Consider the following 16,119-nt stretch of genomic DNA (forward strand, 5'->3'; position numbering starts at 1 on the left):
CATTCATATGTTTCTAACACCCTGAATAATATGTCACACTTTATAGTACTCAACAAATATGTGTTCAATTAGTGAAAAAAATACTTCCCTGCTCAAGAATTTGAAACAGTCATTAGTTTTCAAACAAATCCATTTTCCTTATTTTGCTTTCCAGATGCTCCACAGTCTGTCTGTGTCTTACCTATCAGTCACCTTGCTTTCTTCCTCTTACTTCAAGGCATGTGGCCATATGCATCCATTCACTGTTCCTCTGTGCACCTGCTTCATTAATTTGCTCATGTTTCCCTCACTGGAAACAACTTCTTCTCACTGTCTTTCCTCTCAGTACTACTCATTCTTGATCTCCAGTCAGGCCTCCTCCTTGATGACTGTCCTAAGTCCTTTAAATTAAGTTGACTTTTCCTTTTCCTGATCTGCATGATACTTACCTGTTTTTGTAATGCATTTGCCACTTTTTCAAGTGTGACTTGTATGTGTCTTGATTGTAAACATCTTGACTAAATATACTTAAGTCACCATGTCACTGACTATGTCATATATATTTTGGGCCCTTGTCAACAAACTGAGCTCAATCTTTAGTGTGTGCTTTTTTGATTTTTAAAATTTCAGTTCTGTTTAACCTTAAGTGGTTGCAATAGACAGGGTATTAGAAAAGAGAATTGTTAGAGTGAGCATAGGATGTGAGCGTGGGGAGTAAGACCTTCGCAGGTTCTAAAAATGCTTCCGATAACAAGCTCATAATCTAGTGACTAGAAAGGCACGTTGCTAACTAGCAGGTAATTCAAGATGTGATATACAAAAGTATAAGTATGTTATACAAAAATATGGTGAAAGAAGTGAGTGGTGACCTGGTAGAAAAAAAGAAAGATTTCTAAATGGAAGTGTCATTTCAGATGAATTTTGTAGGTACATGAGGACTTCATAAGCAAAGCATATGAAGAATTAGTATGAGGGAATCACATGATAAAAGCCTGGAAGCTTGGAATAACAAGACCTGAATTGTATTCAGGTGATCCATAGGCATTCATTGGTACTCCCTTGCATAAATTTGATGGTAAATAGACAAATGTAACAACCAGGACTGAAAAGGGCATAGTGATTAAAGGCTCAGATCCCTGGGGATCTTAATTCTGGATCATCCTCCCATGTTACTCTCCTAGTACAGCAGAGGTATTAGACAAAGGTGAAAGGAGTCAAGAGGAGAAAGATGGATATTAGTGTGACTCTGAGACTAACTGCAACAGTTGAAACCGCAGGTGTCTAATTAACTATCTTGTAAGGTTCTCCAGAAAAAGAGCAAGACCCAAATCCTGGCTTTCCCAGAACTTATAAGAAATAAGAAGCTCTGAGCAGTATAATAGGTGGCCAATAATGGATCTGTGATTTACAGCCTAGATCCTACCTATTTCCACAGCAGTAAGAGTGCTAATGACTCCTCTCTTCTGAGTCCCTTTCTAGGAAATAGTCTTAGCTGAAGATAAATGTCTTATGAAGGTCAAATTCCTTACTTGAGGCATCCAATGATTGTTTTGCGGAAGATATAAATTCCAGACCCCTGACTTAAGGCATGGAAACTTTGAAGGAACATCCCAAACCTCTTTTTCTCCATGGGTTGGCTAAGGTCTTTGTTGTGACTAAATTCAATATCCTTTAATCAATCTTACGTCTTTCATTTCCTCAGTAAGTATTGAGCCTAAGGTCATTCCCCAACAAGCTTCTTACATGCACATCTCCATCTCAGAGTCTGTTTCTTGGGTATCTCAAATTAAACAAGTTGCTACAGAACAACAACAAAAAATCACAAGGTCAGATGGCACAATTAACCTTACCTCTCAAAGATGAACTGTTAAAGAAGTAGTATACTGTACCAACAGAGCAGAGTGCTCCAAAACTATTAACTTAGTAACCTGTAGTATATCCTTACCCCTGCTAGATAATCTATCATTACTGATCCAGAGGAAAAATAGTCATTTCAGAATAAACAGAAAAATTACAGGCTACATCCCCACAAAGCCAATATAAGGAGAAAACTAAAAATATGAATACAGTGTTTCATTTGATAAAGTTCTTTCCAGAAAAACAACAGCAAGAAAGAAAAAAATTCTTACAGTTTCTCAGCCTGCACTCTTGTAGATATGGAAAAACACCTTTTATCAAAAATTCTAAAACCAAAACAGAGATGGAGAAAAAGAAATACATAAGATGATAACTGACTAAATGTAGAAAAGATTTGGAGAAAAAGACATAATCACTTTGGAAATTAAAATTAAATTACAAGGTTCTCAAGAGGTAAGGGATTCTATTATCTGTGAAAGGGCCATTGAAGAGAAGAAAGGAAATGATTAAAAGAATGAAAGTGACACATTTAAAGGGGTAGAAAGAATTAAGAGTTATGATACTGTAAAAATTAACAGACTGCTACACAAACAGAATTGTAGTCCTTAAAAAAGAAAAAATAATGGAAGAGAAATTATAATCTAAGTAAAAATTGGGGAAAACGAGAAAACGTTAACATACATTTTGAAACATAATTGTGATAATTGACCCAGAAAAGTGAACTTCAAGATATATGCTAGTAAAACTATTAGACTTCAAGTTAAAGAAAATTATCTGCACTTCCATCTACATATCTTCACTTACAAAGAAAAGAAACCAGATTGGCATCTCAACAGCAATGTATAAAACAAGATAACTGTAGATCAGCATTCTCAATAAACTTAAGGATAAGAGTATGGGCCTAGAATTTTATATCTAGTTAAGCTACACTTTCTAATTAATAGTATAAAAATAATCAGGGAAATAGGAAATTGCTGTGAGAATGCAAAGTAGTAATTACTAGGCAAGACCCAGTGGTGGGCAAAACTTCAAGAAGAAACAACATATTTTATAGTCTCCCCAAAATATTTAATTACTGGATGGTGTTAATATATTTCCAGATTCTTTGATTCTCCTCCCTCCAGGAGACATAGCACAGTACCTCTTCCCTTGAGTGTAGCCTGGACTTAGTGACTTGTTTCTAACAAATGGAGTATGAACAGGAATAAATTTTACAGTGGAGAAACCTAGCAGATTCCACCTTAGTGTGATCAAGATTAACATCATTAGTAAGAAGTTATGTTGCTATCATGAACCCCCAATATGATAGAATGAGAAGGACTTCTCACTTCTGTGATATTCTTCCTCCAAATCCATAACACGAGTCTAATCATGAGACCAGACAAACGAAAATTTAGAGATATTCTACAAAATATTTTGAGTCCTCCAGTATTTCTGAGATTATGAAAGACAAGGAAACACAGAGAAACTGTCACATTGGAGGAAACCAAGGAGACATGAAAACTAAATGCAAATTGGCATCCTTAATTAAATCCTGGAACAGAAAAATGACATTAGAGGAAAAACTGTTAAAATCCAGCATAAAACGTATAATTAACATCTTAGCTTTGATATATGTGCCATGATTACTTAAGATGTAACATTAGTGGAACTTGGGTAAAATGTACCAGAGAACTCTGGATTTTTTTAACTCCTTTGGAAATCAGAAATTATTACAAAATAAAATGTTAATACATTTTTTAAAAAATCAGCGGAGGAGAAGAGAAAGCTAAAGTAAATAAGCTTATTGACTACCACATAAATTCTAGTCATAGTCAAGTAATATTATTGAAAGCTAACAAACCAAAAGTAGCATGATAAATACAGAAAAGTGGGGATTGGATAGGTAATAAAAGTATTAACATAAAGGTAATATTACAGTACTAACAAAAATACCTTCCATCCAAAATGCAAAAAGAAATAGAAAAAGCAAGGAAAACAAACCATGCAAAAATGAAACAAAGATTGTATAATACAGTTGGTTGGTAAATATTAGATAAAATAATATGCAAGAATTTGGACCAATCAGAAATTAATGTAAATGGAATTAATTCACCAATTACAATGAGATTTTCATATTGCTCAAAAAGGGAAAGTCAGCTTTACAATCTGGATAAGAGGTACAGCTACAACAAAGTCATTCCGAAAGGCTACAAATAAATGAGTAGATAGAGCTGTGTCAGATAAAGTATAGGAAACAACCTAGAAACCCATTCCTAGAGACCATTTCAGTAAACACACAGCTAAGTGCTGCATGACTGTTACAAAAAAAGAGAGAGGGATATCACTACATACAGATATGGTGTGATTTCCAGGTCATTGTAAGTAAAGGGAAAAAAAAAACTCAATGCGTATTATGTATGTATGTGTGTGTGTGTGTGCATATGTGTATGCTACCATTTGAGTAAGAAGGAAGGGGAGATTAGATTGTGTAGATATGCATGCATGTTTGTGTGTTTTCTTATTTTTTTAAAGAAAGAGAAGAAATATAGATCAGAAACTAGTTAACATTATTGCTTATGGGGCCTCTTCAGAAAAATGTCTAATTCCCATTTTGAGGCAGGAAATCCATAAGTTTAGTCTAGACATGTTGTACATGAGAGCATGAAATCTATCAGAGACTACTGTCTCAGAAAGACTCAGGACCATCTTGAAGTTTTTGAGTGAGTTTCTATTAGCCAAAGATGAGACAATATTGGTATCAAAATGAATAGTAAGTATAATGGATTTAAGCTGATGAAACATATTAAAATCTATTAGTTTAGAATGGTCATTTTTAATATGTTGAAGATCTTCATAGCATATTAGGAAAACAATCTATTCTGACAACTAGTAATAAGATTTCTTCATTCTGATTTTTCTATGTAAATTGTATCTATTATGTTCTCTCAGGTTGTCTTAATTGATGAAGTAAAGCTTTGAGTCTTTAAAGTGAAAGAAAGTAAAAAGAAAAGAGAGAGATAGATACAGGGAGAGAGGATGGGGGAGGGTGGGGAGGGAGGAGAGAGGAGTGGGAAGGCAGGGTGGGAAAGGGAAGAAATTGGAAGAGAACTAAAGAAGAGGGAAGAAATAGGAAAGGGAAAATAAGGGAAGGAAAGGAAAGAAAAAAGAAAAGAGAACTAAGCAGGCAAGGAAGAAAGAAAAAAGAATCCACATTATGTAGAAAAATGAATGAAAGGAAAAAGCCAAAGATATTCATTCTGCAACTTTATACAGCCATTGATAAATAAAATGTCTAAAAATTTCTGAAAAGAAAATAAAGGAATGTGAATCAGTATGACAATGAAATTTCTCAGAAGCAACACAGCTTGCTAGAATATAAAGGAAGAATGCCTTTAATGATCAGAAGAAAAATTATTTCAAATCCAGAATTCTGTAGAAGCCAAACTACTCGTCATGTGTGAAGAAAGAACAAAGGTCATTTGCAACATGTCTGGATTCCCAGTCTTTATTGCCAACAAGATTATCAGGATTTCCTAGTGAAATGGAGAGGAATATAGAGAGTTTGGAAGCAAAGTATCCAACATAAGGAGTCGGCAAAGGGATGTCTCAGCAGGACAGCTGAGCACTGGGCCTAGAGAGCAGCCTCTCCAGACAGGAGCACCAGGAGGAAGTCTCTAGGATTAAAAAAAATTATTTAATAGAGTTGAGTTTTTAAGGAATATATTTGATAGACACATGATGGATCTAATAGAGCAAATGGGAAATAAAGTTTTTTGTAACATTTAAAAAAATCCCACGAAGTCATCAGGAATGAAGTATAATCTTAGTGCACTAGTTGCTCAGCAATGAAAAGTATTCACAGGACCCTAATAAAGCCTAATGATTAAATTATCAAATATTGTGATTACCATCAAGAATGAGATAAATGGGGAGGTGTGAAATACATATATACATAGATGCATACATTAATAACATAGCAGGAAGTTGATTAATATGTGTACAATTGATACTGTAAAAGGTAAATTTTCAGAGAAATAGCTAAAAATACTTAGAAAGTGGTTATATCTGATATGCATAGGTTATGGTGGGCAAAGGATTATAATTTTTGAATTCACTTTTGGTAATATTTTTTAAATTGGTTTATGAATAAAAATTTAAAAGAAATAAACAGACCAGTAGCAGGGAGACCAGTGTGAAGCCATTGACATTATTCAGGTAAGAGATGTTAAACAACATAGAATTGTGTGAGGATAGTGTAAATGGAGAGATTTGGACACATTGAAGATATATTTCAGAGATAGAGTTACAGATCTTGTGAAAGATTGGATCTCAAGAGAGAAGATGAAGGATTACTCCTAATTTTATCCTTGCCCAGTGGTTGGAGGATGCTACTATCAAGATGGAGAAGACCAGGAATACCCACATTTCTGTTGCTTTTTGATCACATTAAATTTGAGATGTCTTTGGGAAATTCAAAGAACTATATCCTGTGTGGCAATTAGACATGTAAGTCTGGAGATTAGGGGAGATGACAGAGCTGGAAATATTCATTCATGTAGATGATAGTAAAAACTATAAAAATAGATGGAGCCACATAAAAAAAGAATAGAAAGAATAGAATAAAGAATCTTACAGCTGAACCTTATCGAATCCTAACATTAAACTTTGCTTAGAGGCAAAAGGGTCTTCCCCAATCATAGTACATATTACTACTTAATTTAATTACTTTTTTTTAAGTCTCTCTTTTCTACTAGAATATAAGTGTAGAGACTGGAACTGTCATTTTCTTTTTATCTTATTGAAATATAGTTGATTTACAATATTAATTTCAAGTGTACAGCATAGTGGTTCAATATTTTTATAGATTATACTCCATTTAAAGTTGTTATAAAATAATAGACATACTCCCTTTGCTGTACAATATATCCTTGTTGCACATTTATTTTATACTGAGTAGCATATCTCTCTTAATCCCACACCCCTATCTTGTCCCTTCCCTCCTCCCTCGCCCCGCTGGTAATCACTAGTTTGTTCTCTGTATCTGTTAGTCTGTTTCTGTTTTGTTATGTTTATTCATTTGTTTTATTTTTTTAATTCCACGTATAAATGATAACATATGGTAATTGTCTTTCTCTTTCTGAGTTATTTCACTAAGCATAATGCCCTTTAGGTCCATCTATGTTATTGAAAGTAACAGAATTTCATTGTTTTTTATGGCTGAGTAGTATTACATTGTAAATGTATACACATTTCTTTATCCAGTCATCTGTTGATGAACAATTAGATTGCTTCCATATCTTGGCTATTGTACATAATGATGCTATGACCATTGGGGTGCAGATATCTTTTCAAATTAGTGTTATTATTTTCTTTGGATATGTATCCAGGAATGGAATTGGTGAATCACATGATAGTTCTAATTTTAGTGTTTTGTGGAATCCCCGTTCTGATTTCCATAGTGGCTCTACCAATTTACATTTCCACCAACATTGTACTTGGGTCCCCCTTTTTCTTCAGCCTTGCCAACATTTGTTATTTGTGGTCTTTTTTTAAATTGACGTATAGTTGATTTACAATGTTATATTAGTTTCTGGTGAAGAGCATAATGATTCAGTCATACAGATATATGCACATATTCTTTTTCATATTCTTTTTCACTATAGGTTATCATAAGATATTGAATACAGTTCCTGGTGCTGTATGGTAGGACCTTTTTATTTTATATATAGTAGTTTGTATCTGCTAATCCCAAACTCCTAATTTAGCCTTCCCCTACCCTTTCCCCTTTGGTAACTGCAAGTTTGCTTTCTATTTCTGTGACTCTCTTTCTGTTTTGTAAATAAGTTCATTTGGGTCATTTATTTAGATTCCACATAAAAGTGATACGTGATTTATCTTTCTCTGTCTGATTTACTTCACTTAGTATGATAATCTCTAGGTCCATTCATGTTGCTGCAAATGACATTATTTCATTCTTTTTTACGGCTGAGTAGTGTTCCACTCTGTGTGTGTGTGTGTGTGTGTGTGTGTGTGTGTGTGTGTATTTGAGTTTAAAGTAATTTTATTCTGTTTTTCACACCCTCAAAGTAACCCCTGAAAAAAGTAACCTACAAAACAGTGCACACTGCTCCCTTTAAAGCAATGGATGGGTAATACACTACAAAACAATCTTTGGAATCATATGTAAATATTACTCTGAATCTCATTTGTCATATCAATATATATATATAATAAAGTTGTTTTATAATATTTATAAAAGTCATCTGTCCATGGACATTTAGGTTGTTTCCATGTCTTGGCTATTGTAAACAGTGCTGCTGTGAACATTGGAGACATATATCTTTTCAACTTGGAGTTTTCTCTGGATACATACCCAGGAATGTGATTGCTGGATCATATGATAGCTCTATTTTTAATTTTTTAAATTTTTTATTTATTATTGTATTATTTTATTTTGGCAAGGAGGGGAGATAATTAGGTTTATTTGCTTTTAATGGAGGTACTGGGGATTGAATCCAAGATCTCATGCATGCTAAGCATGCACTCTACCACTTGAGCCATACCCTCCCCCCTCTATTTTTAATTTTTTAAGGAACCTCCATACTGTTTTCCATAGTGGCTGCACCAGATTACATTCCCACAAACACTGTAGGAGTGTTTCTTTTTCTCCACACCCTCTCTAGCTTTTATCATTTGTGGACTTTTTAATGATGGTCATTCTGACTGATGTGTGGTGATATCTCATTGTAGTTTTGATTTGCATTCCTCTAATTAGTGATATTGAGCATCTTTTCATGTGCCTATTGGCCATTCGCATGTCTTCATTGGAGAAGTGTCTGTTTAGGTCTTCTGCCCATTTTTTGACTGGATTGTTTGTTTTTTAATGGATTGTATGAGCTATTTGTATATATCTAGAAGTTAAGCCCTTGTCAGTCGCATTGCTTGCAAATACTTTCTCCCAGTCCATCAGTTGTCGTTTTGCTTTGTTTATGGTTTCCTTTGCTGTGCAAAAGCTTACAAGTTTAATTAGGTCCCATTTGTTAATTTTTGCCTTTATTTCTATTGCCTGACTTAGGAGAATATTGCTAAAATTTATATCAGAAAATGTTTTGCCTATGTTCTCCTCTGGGAGATTTATGGTGTCCTGTCTTAAGTTTAAGTCTTTAAGCCATTTTGAGTTTATTTTTGTGTATGGTGTGAGGGAGTGTTCTAACTTCATTGATTCACATGCAACTGTGCAGTTTTCCGAACACTACTTGCTGAAGAAACTCTTTTCTCCACTGTATATTCTTGCCTTCTTTATCAAAGATTAATTGACTGTAGTTGTGTGGGTTTATTTTTGGGCTCTCTATTCTGTGCCATTGATCTACATGTCTGTTTTTTGTGCCAATATCACACTGTTCTGATTACTGTACTTCGTAGTATTGTCTGAAGTCTGGAAGGGATATGCCTCCAGCATCGTTCATTTTCTTCAGTATTGCTTTGGCAATTCTGGGTCTTTTGTGATTCCATATAAATTTTGGATTATTTGTTCTATTTCTATGAAGAATGTCCTGTGTAATTTGATAGGGACCACATTGAATCTGCAGATAGCTTTGGGTAGTATGGCCATTTTAACAATATTAATTCATTTAATCCAAGAGGATGGGATATCTTTCTATTTCTTAAAATCATCTTTAATTTCTTTATCAGTGTTGTATAGTTGTGGTCTTTTTGATGACAGATGTTCTGACAAGTTCAAGGAGAGATCTCATTGGTTTCGATTTGCATTTCACTGATGATTAGTAATATTGAGCATCTTTTCGTATGCCTGTTGGACATCTGTATGTCTTCCTTTGGGAAAAAATATCTATTCAGGTCTTCTGCCCATTTTTTCAGTGGGTTGTTTTTTCTTTTGATGTTGAGTTGTACCAGCTGCTTATATACTTTGTATATTAACCCCTTATTGGTCATATTATTTGCAAATATTTTCTCCCGTTCCATAGATTGTCCTTTCTTTTTGTTGTTGGTTTCCTTTGTTTTGCAAAAGATTTTAAGTTTAATTATGTTCCATTTGTTTGTTTTTGCTTTTGTTTCCTTTGCCTTAGGAGACAGACCCAAAACATATTTGTATGACTTAGGTCAAAGAATGCTCTGCCTATGTTATCTTCTAGGAGTTTTATGGTGTCTGGTCTTACATTTAGGTGTTTAATCTATTTTGAGTTTGTCTTTGTATATGATGTGAGAAAATGTTTTAATTTCATTCTTTTCCATGTAGCAGTCCAGTTTTCCCAGCAACACATATTGAAGTGATCATTCAGAAGATCATGAAGAAATGGAACATGGACTTCATTAACTACTGCCAGCTCTTGGCTGCAGCCATTGATGAGTTTTCAGTCTGCCAGGAACAAAGATAACATTAAGTCCCTCATATAGTATCATTCAGTGGTGTGATCAGCCATCTACCTAGTAGCAGGTTGATGACATTGGACAGTTTCCATCATAGAAGGGATGTGTTTTGTTCTTACTGGAATAGATATTTATTCTAGATAGAGATTTGCCTTTCATGAAGTCAATGCTTCTGTCAAAGCAATCATCCTTTTACTTATCAGAATTTCTAATCCACTGTCATAGTATTCCACACAGCATTGCTTCTCATCAAGACATTCACTCCACAGCCAAAGAAGTGTAGCAATAGGCCTATGATTTGTAGGATTCACTAGTCTTAACCTGTTCCCCACTATTCTGAGGCAACGTATTTTATTGAATGGAGGAAAACCTTCTTGTAGACTCATTTACAGAAGAACTAAGTGGAAATATTTTGCAGATTTAGGGCAGCATTCTCCAGAGGGCTTTCTATTTTCTGAATCAGCATTTAATGTAGGCTATATTTTCTCCCATAGCCAGGTTTCACGGATCCAGTAATCAAGAGGTGGAAATGGGAGTTGTATCACTCACTATTACCCCTATAAGCCCACTGGCATAATTTTTGCTTATATTTCCTTGATCTTATGCTTTGATGACCTAGAGATCTTAGATCCTGAGAGGGAAATACTTCCATCAGAACACAGAATGATGATTTTGTTGAGCTGGAAGTTAAAACTGCCACTGGACCACTTTGGGCTCCTCATTACTCTGAATCATCAGGCAAAGAAGGGAGTTGCTGTGTTGGCTGGGATGACTGATCCTGATAACCAAGGAGAAATTGGAATACTACAGTACCATGGAGGGAAGGATCAGCGTATCTAAAATGCAGATTACTTTGGCTCTGTCTTAGTGGTGCTGTTCTTCCCTATGATTAAGGTCAATGGCAAACTTTAATAAACCAGTTGGCCAGGAGTTCTAATGATCCAGATTATTTGAGAATGGAGATTTGTGTCACCCCACCAGGTAAATAACAGTAACTAGCTGATGTGCTTCCTGAAGGCAATGGGGACATGACTGGTAGGGGAAGAACACAGTTATACATACCAAGTGATCAGTTACAGATTTGAGGACAGTAATGTCATATTTCTTCTTACTTTGGTAAGAATACCTTTTGTGTGTGTGTTTATGTATGTGTGTGTGCACATGTGTGTGTGTGTGTGTGTATACAGCTAATATATTTGTTTTCCTTCCAGTATTATTCCCTTTTCTTATCACGTAAAGTAAGATGTATAGACTATATATCATTGTAAGTAAGCATTGTTAATTTGACATCATAGTATTAAGCTACCAGATATCAAGGAGAAGACTAAACATCATTCAGGCATTTTACCTCCTCCTCTGGTGAAAGGTTTAGTGCATTTTTTGGTTGAACATAGCATAGTTGTATTATGTTAGGCAGAATTGTGATCTTGTTGTCTTTATTTGGAGATTAAATATGGATGAGGAATTATATACAGGTGCCAAGTTGACAGCAGGTAGACTTGTGATGATTCATTTTATGTGTCAGCTTCTCTGGGACATGCAACGTCCAGATATCTTGAAAAGTATTATTTATGCGTGTATCTGTTAGAATGTTTCCAGAAGTTACTAGCATGGAATTGGTGGATTGAGTAAAGCAAATGTCTCTCCCCAGTGTGGGTGGGCATCATCTGATATGCTGAGGAACTGAATTTAACAAAATAGGCAGTGGATGGTTGAATTTCCTCTCTGCTTAACTCATAGACATTGCTCTTCTTCTTCCTTTGATGATCTTGGTTCTTAAGATTTCAGGCTCTTGCAGAAATCTATACCATTAGTTCTACTGTCTCAAGCCTTCGAACTATGAATAGTTACTGCCCTGGGTCTAGACCTCTTTGCAGAGGGCAGATTCTCAGCCTCTATAATTGTATGTGCCAATACTGTATAATAAAAACATTTATATGATATATATTTATATGTATGTAATATTTGTTCTGTTAACCTGGACAACCCTATACTAATACAAATACAGTTCGTTTAGCAAGTTTCTTGCTTCATATTGAAAATTAGACTGAAATATCATGATGCTACTGTTAGTCATTTTCCTCAATTAAGTCTCATTTAGAAGGTGTCTCTCAGAAGTAAAAATCACATTATTATAGCATTGAGAATGCCTAGTGTATGATTTGATCCGAGTACAGTTTACAAAGAATAAACTGGCAGCTACGTTTGAATAGTAAGAGAGAATCAGTGAAGTGGAGGGGATAAGTAACTTGAGTTTTGCAAATCACAGAAGTGGGTAGTTATGAAGGTGAGGATGAAGGTGAGGATTTCAGTAGTATCAGTAAGAATATACACAGAATCATTGGTAAGAGGAGGAGAAGGAGTAGACCTGAAGATGATTTACTCATTATTCTTAGAGTATAGTGTGATGATAATGAACATTTAAAGACTTTGGGGCACAAACATTCAAACTCTTCTTACATTTTTATGTCCTTCCCAGCCACCCACTGAGCACTATGATATCATATCATCTCAATGTTATTTGAACTTTTATACTGTGCATTTAATGCTTCTCTTGTCAACAACACATTCCAATAACTATTGTAGATTACTGTTTTTTTATTTATCTTTACTTTTTTTAATTCTAGAAAGATTGACCATTTTCTTCCTATTCTGCCATATTTTTCTTTTTTTCTATGCCTATCCAAATTATGGCTCTACCCAAATTAAATCATCTATCTAATCTGTTAACTTTCTGAATTAGTGAAGTTTTTCAGATTGACCTACAAATACAGACACAGAGAGAAAGGACCTTAGAAGGTGTCGTAGATAGTGAAAGGCAACTTGCGTCTTTGCCTTTCTCTAAGAAGCACACTAAGCTAAGAGTATCTATTATACTGTAGCACTGTCTTCACTCCATTACCTCTCATGCCATTTTTTTTCATTGTTTTCAAATTTCTATTTATTTCTCTTTGATATGAGAGTTGATCACCACAAGAAGTGAAATTTATAATGTCTCAAATAAAGTGGAATGTAAGACCTTTTGATGGCAGGCAGAATTCTGGGGATTTGCTTCTGTTCACTCAAACACAAACCTACCTCCACTGTGGAGTTAAATGTGATATGAGTCTCTAGGCTGTACACCTGTGTAGGTATCAAATACATCATAATAAAGTCCTGTTCGGAAGAACTGCACTATTTTAGTACTTGATGAATTTATAAAGCCACGTTGAAGAACATGCAAGAATGTGAAATATTTTCATTTTTGTTTTGTTTTAATTATTTTAGTATTATATAAACACTTAATTAAAATTCTTTATTTGCTATTGAATAAAATAGAGACTTTAAGGAGTTTGTTAGACACTAGCATCTTAAGTCATTAAAATAATAAGACAATTATAAATGCAAAAAACTTTGAGCTCTAATCAATACATAGCAACATCTAATCTACAAAAGTTTGTGTTTTACTAAAAAAAGAACACCTATTAGTATGTCAACTAAACATTTCTCTTTAACATTTTTGTTAATGAATCTAAGACCTTCTTATTTCTCAGGCTGTAGATGATTGGATTTAACAAAGGAATTATGACAGTGTAAAACAGAGAGTCCATCATGTCTTGATCATCTGCTTGTGTGGAGCCAGGGCGTACATACATGAAAAGAAGAGGCCCATAGTATAAAGAGACAGATAAGAGGTGGGCTCCACAGGTGGAGAAGGCCTTCCTTATGCCTTGTAGAGACTTCTTTTTTAAAATTGTAAAGAGAACCAGTGTATAAGAAATAAGAACAATCAGAATGGTAAACACCTGAATTGAACCAGAGAAAATGAAAACTATCAGAATATTAATAGAAGGGTCAGTACAAGAAATCTTAAACAATGGCATGATGTCACAGTAAAAGTGATGTATTATGTTGTAATTACAGAAGGTTAATCTGAATAAAAAACCAATATGAATAAAGGCATGAAGAACACCACCTACAAATGATAAGATTAACAGCTGCATACATAGTCTATTAGTCATAATCATTGGATAAAGTAAAGGGTTGCATATGGCCACATAGCGATCATAAGCCATACTTGCCAAGAGAAAACATTCCGTGGTTGCACTGACTGTAAAGGAAAAAAATTGTACCATGCATTCAGAGAGGGATATCATCTTATTCTTGGTGAAAGTGTTGACCAGCATCTTGGGGGTCACTATGGATGATATTGAAGTATCCACAAAAGCCAAACTCCCAAGGAATAAGTACATGGGGATGTGAAGTTGAGAGTCATTCCAGATGAGAGCAATAAGACCAAGGTTGCCCATGATGGTGATGAGGTATATCACCAGGAACACCAGGAACAGGGGGATTTGCCACTCCTGCTGGTATGAGAATCCTGTGAGAACAAACTCTGTCAGCAATGTTGCATTTTCCTTTTCCATGTCCTCACTAGATCTCCCCTGAAATAAAATGCAATAAATGTAAAAATAATATTCATTATGGATTTATTTCATTATGGAATTGAGAACTTGGAGAGTGGAGTCAAAATAAATTATACTCCTGAAGTCAAAATAACTTATACTCTTATCAGAATGCCCTTTTAATCTCACAAAATAGTACTATAATAAACTTGTGGGGACTTGAAGAAATGTTGATAAATATAATTTCAGTTCAAATAATATGCAGAAATTCATAGATTCATATAAGAAAGACATTCTAACCATTTTCAAAATTTGTGGGGACTCGATAGAATGTGGTAGAGAAATTCTGAGTCTGGGACATGGATTATTAGTCAAGAGAATAGATGTTTAAAGGATCTGGATTATAAAATGAATTGGATGCATGCAAAGAATCTTGAACTCTTTTCCTCAGGTAACAGATACGTACTGAAAAATTTCAAGACAGGGAGAGGCATTGGAAAGTATCTTAAATTAATTTTTTGTTAGGGCAAAAAATAGGTGTCATGGAGGGGAAATTGGAAGTCAGGGATACTATTCAGGACATGTTGCTATTGTCCAATGGTTTTCAAACCAGACTACACATCAGAATTGTTTGTGAAGCTTTTTGTGTAAAATATACATTGTAAGATACTACTGTAGAAATTAATTCAGTGGGTCAAGATTGAGTTCTAGGAATCTGTACTTTAAAAAAATGCTCCACAGGTGATTCAAATGCATGTGGAGTGCCTAGTTCATTAGTGATATAACTTTGGAAGTTGTGAGAAGGACAGAAAGATAGATGCAAAAAAATTCAAAATGTGGAGTCCCTAAGACTTGGTGACTTTAGATGTGGAAGGGGTGGTCAGTGAAGGAGAGAGAGGTCACCTGGTGACTGGGTAGATAGGTTACCCAAAAGGGAAACTGAAAAGACCCCAATTCTTGTCTTACTTGAAAGATAAGATTTACAGATGGGAGACAGAAAGTGTTGTACAGCAAAAACATTTTAAAAGATTTATTTAGAAAAAAAAGAGTACACGTCCAAGAACAGGAGGTGGGCTTATTCAAGGGGCAATCACAGTGGTCTTTATCTCTCCTTTGTCTTACACCCTCACTTAGAGGTGGTCTTTTGATTGATTGATGGCTTTTGTTCCTGGAATGCTTAGTTATGTTTAGTCCCTTTACGCATGTCCTTAACCATGGTATACATAGAAAACCCCATGGGCAGGGTTTGGGGGTGGCTAAACTACAATGTTAACTGTAATGCAATGGATGTTGGGTCGTGTCCAGTTAAGTCCTTTCCACGACTGCACAGTCATGGCTGTTGGGTCTTAACTGGTTTATTGCTGACACTCATTTAGGAGAAGTAAAGTTCCTTTATGCTGGAGGTGGGCATAACACCATCTTCTGGACCATCCTCCCTCTCCTCCACCTACCTGCCTAGTGCCCCCACTTATCTAACTACCTAACCGATGGTCATCAAAAAGTGAGATCAAGAACTCAGATGCAGTAG

General features: G+C 35.0%; 1 protein-coding gene across 1 annotated transcript; it reads right to left on the minus strand.

The window, feature by feature from the left end:
* Window positions 1-13,661: 13,661 nt before the first annotated feature.
* LOC105087749 (olfactory receptor 5H2) lies at window positions 13,662-14,618 on the minus strand. Its single transcript, XM_010978499.3, has one exon. It carries the CDS (start codon window positions 14,610-14,612, stop codon window positions 13,683-13,685), a length of 930 nt encoding a protein of 309 aa, XP_010976801.1. The 5' UTR covers window positions 14,613-14,618; the 3' UTR covers window positions 13,662-13,682.
* Between the last annotated feature and the right edge of the window lie 1,501 nt (window positions 14,619-16,119).

Source organism: Camelus dromedarius, chromosome 2 (genome assembly GCF_036321535.1).
Source record: "Camelus dromedarius isolate mCamDro1 chromosome 2, mCamDro1.pat, whole genome shotgun sequence".
Classification (NCBI taxonomy): domain Eukaryota; kingdom Metazoa; phylum Chordata; class Mammalia; order Artiodactyla; family Camelidae; genus Camelus; species Camelus dromedarius.